Genomic DNA, 10,882 nt, shown 5'->3' with positions numbered 1-10,882 from the left:
CTGAAATAAGATACAAATGACAAAAATCTTGTTTTCGGCCATTTATGTCATATATAATGCAAAAAAAAAAAAAAAAAAAAAAAAAAAAAAATCAGTATTTTCACATAAACATTATAAAACATGATACAGTGATTTGGTAGCATATGTTTAGCATGTTCTGAGATTCTGAGAATGGCTGTGTTCAGAAAAGCATACTACTCTTATACTTTCTGTAGTATCTAATAAAGTATGTATACAGAGCACAGTATTCTGAAATGATCTACTAAACCTGCCAAATGAGCAGTATACACTGAATAATGTATCCCACAATGCAATGTGCTTAATTCGAACTGTTCATTTCCAGTGTCATGAAAAGGATGCAATATTAGCTTCCAAATGTTAACATGTTTTTACACAAAACTAGATTGTAAATGCAAAATAGAGCATATTACTGTTTTAAATGTTTATTGTAACAAAATGCATTGTTTCACTATTTTAAACAGTACATGCTGCACAGTATTCAGTGAATAGTAAATTAGTATTCCATTCCGAACACAGCCAAATGTATGTAACATTTATTTAGACACTACTAAAATACTGTATGGATTTAAAGGGACACAGTTCTGTTCATTTAGAGAGCGTGACTGAAGGGACATCAACGTTGTTTGTTAAAATGAAATATCGCCCCCTTGAGGACATGTACCTCTACTGTTAGGTAAAAATTGGCTCATGATTTCATAGACGGCATGTTCTACTAAAATTTTACAGCTGCACATACTATACGTGTCATGCTACAATAATAAAAAAGCTCTTTATTGGTTGTTCTGGATATTGGAGGGAATAATATTCATAAGTCTACAGAGACCCATCATGCCAGAATGAAGTACGTAAAATATTCCAGTCATTCTGACCTAATGTGCCGCAAAGAGCTGGTAAGCATGACCGTATCGAGAATAAAATACAGAAACTAATTGTGGTGCAAAGGGTAGCTGCGTAATCTTTAATAAATAACGACACAGTCTACAAACAAAGAAGAAAACAAATTACAAAAGAAAAGAAAAAAACCTAATTGAACAAACAGGAAAAAGCCCGGGAAGCAAATAGGTTGCGTTTCAGGGACTTGCTAAATCCTCCTCAAGGGATGATAGAGGTCTGTCTCCAGCAATAACACAGTCGCCATGACAACACTGCACACTACCATCTCTAGGAGTCGCTTCGTGGACATTCTGTGCGTCCGTCGGCACAATTATCCCTCCGAGCCCGAGAGTATAATAGCATTACAATACAATGAGGACAATGCTGTGTACATCATCCTGTTTCTGATTAAAAACATTCAGGCTCCGTACCGTTCGTGCGACATCAGGCCGTTTTACCGTTCCAAGGCAGAGTTTCTGAGCTGTGTTCCTCTGATGAACCGTCGCCCGGTCCCTCCAAAGGGGACTGGGAACTCTGGTCCAAAGAGTCCTGGGAAGAGTGAGTCGAGTCTGTGTTGTTAATTTCGTTCAGGGACTTTGACTCTGAGTCGAGACTCCCTCTGGCTGGACTGCTGCGGGACAGTGTGACTTGTGTGTTCCTCATGGACTCCTCTTCCAGGTCTGACATTCTCTCATGTTGCTTATTGGCCAACTCTGGGAAGAGACAGGAAGTGAGAACAGATCTGGGATACCATATTATCCCTGTGCACTGAGAAGAAGAGCTGTGTTATCATTTAAAGAAATTCAATTGAGTTTAACTTCCATTATTTATTTTATGTTATTTCTAAAACGTGACACTAAACAAATCTAATCAGTTCAGATATTTCATGAGTACAAGCTCAAGCACACCTGATGCAACTAATCAAGGGCTTCATTAGTTGCACCAGGTGTGCTTGAGCTAGAACACATGAAATATCTGAACTGACTAGATTTGTTGAGTTCAGACAACATCTGTTTTGGAGATTTGTGCTGTTGTGAGGGATTCTATTCAGCGGGTTGAATAATTCTGAAACTGAAGAAGTCCTTAAAAGTTGCATTTTCAGTCGAATTTGGGGAAACCACTTGAAACATTTGTTGTGTTGAGCAATTTCAATGACTTTTGTTTGGTTTGCCTGGTAAACCCCACATTATGGGGACAAAATGTCCCCACAAAGATGACATTTGTTGTGACATTTATTACCAAAATTAGATTTTTTTGTTTGATTTTGTTCTTTGAAAATGTAAAAATGCAGAAAGGTTTCTTTGATGGGTTGTGTTTAGGGGTAGGGTTAGTGTAAGGGGATAGAATATACAGTATAAAATCATTATGTCTATGGAAAGTCCCCATCAAATATATAAACACAACATGTTTGTTGTGTGTGTGTGTGTGTGTGTGTGTGTGTGTGTGTGTGTGTGTGTGTGTGTGTGTGTGTGTGTGTGTGTGTGTGTGTGTGTGTGTGTGTGAGACATTTTAAAAGAAATATCTTCTTTTGTGTTCAGCAGAAGAAAGAAATTGATACAGGTTTGGAACAAGTTGAGGGTGAGTAAATTATGACAGAATTTTCATTTTTGGGTGAACTATCCCTTTAAGACACTTCTCCTTTAATATAACCTTTTTGGCATGAAAACGTTTTTCAAAATTGAGTCAAGAACCGTAGAATTCTATATAGAACCCCATTGAACCTTTTATTCTAAGAGTTGACTGTATAGAAACACGAACAGATGCGTGCACACCTTGAACAGACAGCTCTTTCCAGCGCTCCTTGTTGTTCTGGATGATCTCAGAGAGCAGGTGTCGGACATGTTTCAGGTCGATGCCGCACAGGGAGTAGTCTGTAGTGGCTCCCTGCTCCTCGTTGGAACCTCGACCGCTGTGTCTCTGTACCGCCTCCACCACCGCGGCTGAGCCCCGACCCGTCAAACTGCACCACACGAGCAGATTACAGACAGATGATCATCTCTGAATCAAATACCTTTACCCTGATGAACATGTGACCATCACCTCACCTTGACCTGCGGACACCCCCAGATTTTACAGCTTCCTCTATGAGAGGACTAATAATCTTCTCTGTGGTGTCGACCAGAACAGAAAACGTGGGTTCGACGATAAAATCGATGAACCCTTTGAAGGAAAAACAATGTTGTTTGTTTAGAAGCCTTTGTCATTCATTTGATTAGCTAGAAACTCATTAGAAATAATGGGTTTTGATTCAATAAAGACACCTGTAGTTATTGTGTCATTAAATGAAACCACATTTATTTAGCTCCATTAAATATTACAAGAGAGCATGTTATTGTCTCAGCAGCCTCTTGATGGCAGTAAAGAGCTGAACATGACTGGACTGATGGCACGTCTGTATGGATATGTTCATAACAGCATAGTTGCAGTATAGTTCATAACAGCATTTCTACAGTAATAAATATGCAAATTTTTACATAGAATACATGGATGTTCATGATTGACATCCAGTTTCCATCTTGCAAAAAAAAAGATACTTGACATTTATTTATCTATTTATTTTTATTGCTATCCTGAAAAGTCTAAAATAAATGTATTTAAAAAACTAAAACACATATAGATCGGTAAGATTTTTAATGTTTTTAAAAGAAGTCTCTTCTGCTCACCCAGACTGCATTTATTTTTATAAAAAAAACAGTATTATTGTGAAATACTATGACAATTTAAAATGACTGTTTTCTATTTTAATATATTTTAAAATGTAATTTATTCATCAGATGAAAGCTGAATTTTCAACATCATTACTCTAGTCTTCAGTGTCACATGATCCTTCAAAATTCTTTGATGAATAGAAAGTTCAAAAGAACAGCATTTATTTAAAATTATAATTATAAATGTCTTTACTGTAACTTTTGATCAGTTTAACTCATCCTTGATGAATAACATTATTGATTTATTTTATTTCTTTCCCCCAAAAATAAAATTAAAATTCTTACAGACCCCAAACTTTTGAACGGTAGTGTTTAATGTTACAAAAGCTTTCCATTTCAGATAAATGCTGTTCTTTTGAACTTTCTATTCATCATAGCATCATGAAATAAAAATGTAAAAAACTGTTTTCAACATTGATAATTATCATAAATGTTTCTTGATCATCAAATCATCATATTAGAATGATTTCTGAAGGATCATGTGACACTGAAGACTGGAGTAATGATGCTGAAAATTCAGCTTTGATCACAGGAATAAATTACACTTTACTATATATTCACATAGAAAACAGCTATTTTAAATTGTAATAATATTTCACAACATGACTGTTTTTGTTTATATTTTTAATCAAATAAATGCAGCCTTGGTGAGCAGAAGATACTTCTTTTAAAAACATTAAAATCTTACCGATCTAAAACTTTTGACCGGTAGTGTATATACATATATATATATATATATATATATATATGCACAGTAGAGAGATGAAAAACTAAATATTATTCAAATTACAAAGTATTAATATTACTGTTCAAATTGATTTAGTTGTGGATTTAAAGAATGTAAACTTTAAAGATCAGAAAAAGTAGATTCTAGATTCTATAAAATTCTGATATTGCTTCTAGTTCATCAACCTTGAAAATAGGTCAAGTTGAGTGCATTGCATTGTGGGATACAGTGTTCCATGCAGTGTGCTTCTTTTGGCAAATGTAGCAGATTGTCTGTGTGTTCCATACATAAAATTTGCCAAGTAAGTAAGCATACATACTACAGTATAAACTGCAGAGATAATAGAAGTAGTCTGTGAGTGCTGTTCCAAACATCGCCTTGGCTATCAGAGATCACATGTGCATGTGTGTGTTAGTTTTACCTATCTGAGACTGGGCAATCATGGTGGCTTTCCGGTCACATAGTGGAGAGAACGGCAGCCCTAGTTCTGCCTCCTTATCACCCTGCAGAGACAATAAAAGAATCAGAAAGAATTACTCATACTGGTTCAAAGCCTTGTGAACAGTCTAATAAAACATTGCTCTTCCCTCTTTGTTCTTGAAAAGAGAAGCAGACAGAGACATCATGTTCCCATGATTTCTGAGCCAACAGAATTTTCACTCAAAAATTGCAAGAAAGTTTTCACAAACAAAGCATGTTTTTTGACTGGTAGGTGTATGTTTAAGTCAAAAATATAATTTATGATTTTGATTACCTACTACATTGCATCTGCATAAGCTCTTCAATGGATTTGAACTTTCTGCTAAAGTTCACCTAGAAAATGTTTGTGTCTGTAGTAAGTGTGTCTCTCTGGGAGTTCTGCTTGTGTTATTGGAGATAAATATTATGATGTGTGTACCTGTCTGAAGAACTCCTCCATAAGGGCTTGTGTCCAGCGGTAGTGCAGCTTCCAGCCCTTAGCAGGGTGACTGATATCAGCCGCATGCAGCATCAGGGACAGCACTTTAGCCTTGTCTATTCTGATAGACACACATTCATCACAGCTTCATCAGTCAGATACAAACATAGAAAGTTTGAAAACAAATTATGAATCCATAAATTACACACACATACACATTCGCAAACAAAGAACATGGGAGGATTGTGTCTTAACACAACACACTGGAGAGCAGCTTTATAGTAGAAAATGTTGTAATTCTGATTGAAAGAGACACTGACGCTGTTTTTTTTCATGTTTAATACTGTAAAGCTGCTTGGTTTTAAGAAATCTATTGTATAAAGTGGTATATAAATAAACGTGACGTGACTTTACCGGAGTGCCGAATTGCTGAGCTTCTGCAAACATCTAGGCAGCAGCATTTAGCTGTTTAAAAAAAGCTGTTTTTTAAAAAGTCAGTTTAAAAAAAAAAATATATATATATATGCAAAAGGAATAAATAAAAAATGAGTACTAATAACAAATATATTTCATAACAAATACAATATATATGCAAATCTAATAAAATCTTAGATATTGTGATATGGTCAAAACATGTGACACTGAAGACTGGAGTAATGGCCGCTGGAAATTCAACTTTGTCAGCACAGGAAACATTTGTTCAAATAAAAAACAAAGATTTTAAATTATAATGTTATTTCACAATATTACTGTATTTTTGATCATATAAAATGCAGCTTTGTTGAGAATAAGAGGCTTTTTTGCACTGCACTTTACTTTACGACCTATTTGCTATATTATGTAAATTTGTCTTTGGCACTTTGGTAAAAAGTCCACAATTAAAAGACAGACAGAAATAAACTAGGCAGACATAAAATTAATTTAAAAATAAACTTTAAATGTGAAATTTAAGTGTCTTAAAATAACTCCAGTTGAAGTCCTGTTAAAAATAATTTCTGCCAACCAAACAAAGGATTTGCTGCATTAGAAGCACACATTTGAAATGCAAAATGAAGAGGACGAACGTCCTCATAGATCTGAAATGCTTTTTGTCACATGAATCGGGAAAATACATCCTGGAATTCTAGTTGGCTTTTTTTCAATAATTTTATGAGCCTGTTTAATGGTCTGTTTGGAGCTTGACGGACACAAGTAATGTAAAACAAAAGAATGAAAAAGCTATAGAAAACTCCCTAGCAGTCGACACATTTATTTCATCACATAATACTGTACGTCATACCACCCAGTTCTAATGGGTACTATGCAAGAAGTGTGACGCATTATCATAAGGAAGACACACCGTCACACTCATTCATTCATTAACCCCCTCATGTTCACGAACGCTCAGAGAGAACAGGACTCACCCCTCCGGCTGCTGCAGGGTGTTCCTCATGGTCTTGATCTGCTGGAAATGGCAGGACATATCTGTGCTCATGACCATCTCGATCACCAGCGTCCGCAGCTCCCTGTGGAAAGCACAACACAACGGCTCATTAGAACTCAAAGCACATGCACTGTCCCAGAACAGATCCTCAATCTGCAGAACGGGACGTCCGAGGACATTGTTTCCCAGCGTGGAGTGTCAAACCCTAGCGTACCTCCAGTCATCTTTCGTGAGGTTGACCAGGATGTTCATCTCATCCTCTTGCATGAGTCTGTAGGCTGCGCTCACATGATGGTTTTCCAGAACCGAGCGATCGTTGTACAGGATGGCCACTTCTGATCTGTGCAGAAGCAAAGGAAGAGGAGTCAAAAATGCCCTATCTGTTCCAATTACTTTGACACCTTTATGCCACTGCAGTAACTTTTTAAAAGGTTAGTACACCCAAAAAAAAAAAAAAAAATCCCTTCATGATTTATTCACCTTCATGTCATTCCAAGTCTGTATGACTTTCTTTCTTTCGTGGAACACAAAAGATGTTCTACAGTATTTGAAAGCTTATTGTCACCAGGGGCTGTCAAGCTTCAGAAGACAAAAAAACTCCATAAAAATAGCTTGAAAGTAGATATGACTCATGCAGTACCTTTCAAGTCTTTTGAAGTTTTGTGTGGTGAAAAGAACGACATTTAAATGTTCTTTTCCACTGAAAATATTGCTGAGTTTTTCAAAACACAAGAACACAAGAAACAATTGCATTGATGTCAAAATTGGCATGACAGATCTAAAAGGGCCACCTTTAAATTTAACACAAGATCTTGGTTGCACTTGTACATATTCAAATTTTTTTTTGTGCATATTCATAACTTTGTTAATGAGACTAATGGTGAAATGGCACATTTTGCACATTTCTCACCATAAGCTTGTAATTTGTGTGTTGGTTGGTTTGGGTCACTATATACCAGGCCCGGATTGGGTAATCGGGAGAATCGGGAGAATTCCCGGTGGGCCGCTTCACTTTTGGGCCGGTCGAGGATTTTTTTTTTTTTTTTTTTGTTTGTTCTTTGTTTCACATTTCAATGTCACGTTAGTAACATTACACGTTCCGCCTTCTGACACTGCAGCGCGCAGCCTCTGCATGGGTTGTACCATGTGAGGGAGTTCTCCCCTCCCCTACTATAGAGTTGGTTGGGTCCACAGCCAGTCTTTTCCAAAACGTTTTAGGTAGGCTACTGCGGCCGCGGGGCCGCGGCATCGCCGGCGCCTACCGCGCCTGGCCGGCCCTACCTTAACGGTACGCGTCAGGGAGGATGGCTGGGAGGAAGAGGCCAGGAGGTATGGAAGCTTGTTTGCGTCACAGAATAAAACGTTTTAAAAGATAATTGCGACTTTTTATCTCACACTTGCGAGTTTACATTTCGGAATACATCAGAATTGCGTGAAATAAAGTCTCAATTGCGTGTTATAAAGTCAGAATTGCCTGAAATAAAGTTGCAATTGCGTGTTATAAAGTCAGCATTGCGAGATGGTCAGAATTGCGTGATATTAAGTCTCAATTGCGTTTTATAAAGTCAGAATTGCGAGATATAACTGTCAGAATTGCCTGAAATAAAGTTGCAATTGCGTGTTATAAAGTCAGCATTGCGAGATGGTCAAAATTGTGAGATATAAAGTCGCAATTGCGTGTTATAAAGTCAGCATTGTGTGAATTAAAGTCGATTGCTTCTTATAGTCAGAAATTGCAAGATATAAAGTCAGAACTGCGGGATATAAAGTTGCAATTGCTTCTTTTTAAAGTCAGAAATACAGAATTGCGAGATATAGCCTAGTCTGAATTGTGTGATATAAAATCGCAATTGCTTCTTATAAAGTCTAAGTGAATTATTATTTAACCTTTACATTATTTGTTGAACTATGGTATTAATACCAACTACACAATAGTAACAACTGAACTGTTGCTTCATTTATCCAAATTGGAAAAAGTGCTAATTTGGAATTCCACCGTGGAAAAAGTGGGCCGGTCTTGGGCATGAACTCCAGGGCTGAAAAGTGGCCCCACTCCGGCCCTGCTATATACTTTCATTGTATGGAGCTCAGACATTTTCAGATTTCCTCCTTTTGTGTCACATGCAAAAAAGAAATTGGATTTATAAAGATTAAAAAATCACTTTTTATCAAGTTCATGAAACTCAGTGAATGAAAAGTTTCTCCGGGAAACGCAAAACATTTGTGAGAGAAGGCAAAAGCATTGACTTCATATTTTCCCACCACCATGTCCTCTTAGGGGATCCATACCTGAAGAACCCTATATACTGTAGCTTAAAAAAAAGTTTCTCAGTAAGAACAGAAATTATTTTTCTGAACCAAAAGTCCCAAAGAACTCAACTATCTCTTACTGTAAGTTCAAATATATTGCAGAGAAAATCCCTTTTATTCAGTGAGTGACAGACAGTACTCAGAAGATTTGCTTTTCATTCACTTGAGGAGTAAATCTGAAGTGAACTACAAGATAAGGTGGAACATCAGCTGTAATCAGAGACATTAAGAGTAATGGCTCCATTTTTCCCCATCACACAAGCCAGTTGTCTCCCATAATTCAATGATGATGGAGCGCTCCTTCAAAATCACTGTATACTGCAGCCCTTGCCATCGGTTTTGTCTGTTGCAAAAGCAAGTGCTGTGATGTACTTCTTCGAAGAATGATGTCTGCTATGGGCTGTCATGCAAAATGAGGCCTGCTGTAAAAAGATCTTCCCAAGGATCCTTTGGCATGTATTAATGTGAAAAAGATATGCGTCCTGACGTGAACCAACACAGAGCAACAACAACATGAACGTAGATTCTGACGTAGATTCTGCCACTGAAGATTAATTGAAAACATGATAAATTCCACTCTCAGCCCCACGATAGCCCACCACAAGGAAGATAAACTGTGTTAGAAATATGACCAGTGGATTCTCTCTCTCTCTATTATAAATAAACACACACTCTCACACACACCTACGCAGGCAGCATTCTAATGCATAACAGATGCATTCAATTCGTTCCAAATGGTAGGTAGAATCATTATGTTTCTGACATTCTGAGACAGTATCACATCCATCCTTCACAGAGAAGGCAATTCCATAATGCATTGTGATAAGCTTGCATTAGTACAAGTATCCATCATCCAATTGGTGGGTAAAGCAAAATACATGCTATTTATAAATATTAATGATACACACAAATATTATAAATATTTTATAAATATGAATAAATGTCAAATGAGAGTATTTTTATAAATATTATATATATATATACAGTATATATATAAAAAAATAAATGTATATATTAAATATTAATTGTACAAGTAATGATTACTAATGGGAAAATGTTTAAATAGTCATTTTCTTTATAATTTTCTTTAAATTTTAAATAATAAATTCTGTTTGTACTGAGAAATAAACAGTTTAGGTGCTAAAAATAAGCTTGCTTATATCTACATTTTAATTAAATCTGCTCTAGATCAGGGTTATTGTTGTAAACTAAAACTATTAAAAACATTTACATTAAGTGTTAATTGAAATGAAGCTAAAATACAATAAAACATACATATTTATTAGAAAAACTAGATTGGATTGAATTGGAAAAGTTTGCACTAAAGGTTGAAGCACTAAAATTATTGACTGGAATTAACTAAAACTGAAATAAAAATAAATTAAACCTAAAAATATAAAAGCACATAATGAAATGACTGAAAATTAACTTGTTCTGATTCAAAATATTAATAAAATTATAATAAAACTAAAATAAAAACTAAAATAGCGCTGCTCTCGATCATAAGGCTTGATGTGATGGTGTGTTTGGAAGCTGGTCTAAAGCTAGTTTTCATAACATACAAAAACACATAGCATCATTACGGCAGCTTATTTCAATTTTGGACAATTTATTGAGATTATTGGCTGCTTTTTATTGGAGGTCATCACACACCTGGTCTGGATGTGGAAATTATTGGTCGTTCCAGTGTGTTCAAAGTCGTGGATAGCAGCAGCAAACACCATGGCCAATATTTCCAGTTCAGTGAGCCAGTGCTGTGGGAGAGCAGACCAGTCAACCATTACCCAAATAATCATCATTACCATCATTCAACATCATTAAAACGCATTTCAACAGCTGCGCATATTAACCTGCAAGTTAAGACCTCAAGCGTTCAGCTCGTATTGACTACAAACAGATGTCATATTTGTTTGGTCAGCGCG

General features: G+C 36.2%; 1 protein-coding gene across 6 annotated transcripts in view; it reads right to left on the bottom strand.

Moving 5' to 3' along the window:
- pde1a (phosphodiesterase 1A, calmodulin-dependent) overlaps nt 1-10,882 on the bottom strand; it is a 70,583-nt gene that overhangs the window by 654 nt on the left and 59,047 nt on the right. For 3 of the 6 annotated variants that reach the window (XM_081368801.1, XM_081368805.1, XM_081368802.1), the window contains exons 7-14: nt 10,614-10,714; nt 6,865-6,990; nt 6,631-6,732; nt 5,228-5,372; nt 4,751-4,832; nt 2,940-3,054; nt 2,667-2,854; nt 36-1,607 (exon numbers count right to left, since the gene is read on the bottom strand). In XM_081368801.1, coding sequence (XP_081224927.1) covers nt 1,339-1,607; nt 2,667-2,854; nt 2,940-3,054; nt 4,751-4,832; nt 5,228-5,372; nt 6,631-6,732; nt 6,865-6,990; nt 10,614-10,714 — 1,128 coding nt within the window. In that variant the 3' untranslated portion in view covers nt 36-1,338. Of the gene's footprint in view, nt 1-35; nt 1,608-2,666; nt 2,855-2,939; nt 3,055-4,750; nt 4,833-5,227; nt 5,373-6,630; nt 6,733-6,864; nt 6,991-10,613; nt 10,715-10,882 lie in introns of those variants that run through there. The other 3 variants (XM_081368800.1, XM_081368804.1, XM_081368803.1) reach the window with 2 other exon arrangements.

This window comes from Scardinius erythrophthalmus (assembly GCF_964197995.2).
Source record: "Scardinius erythrophthalmus genome assembly, chromosome: 6".
Taxonomy (NCBI): domain Eukaryota; kingdom Metazoa; phylum Chordata; class Actinopteri; order Cypriniformes; family Leuciscidae; genus Scardinius; species Scardinius erythrophthalmus.
This window is presented reverse-complemented; position numbering and strand designations above follow the sequence as displayed.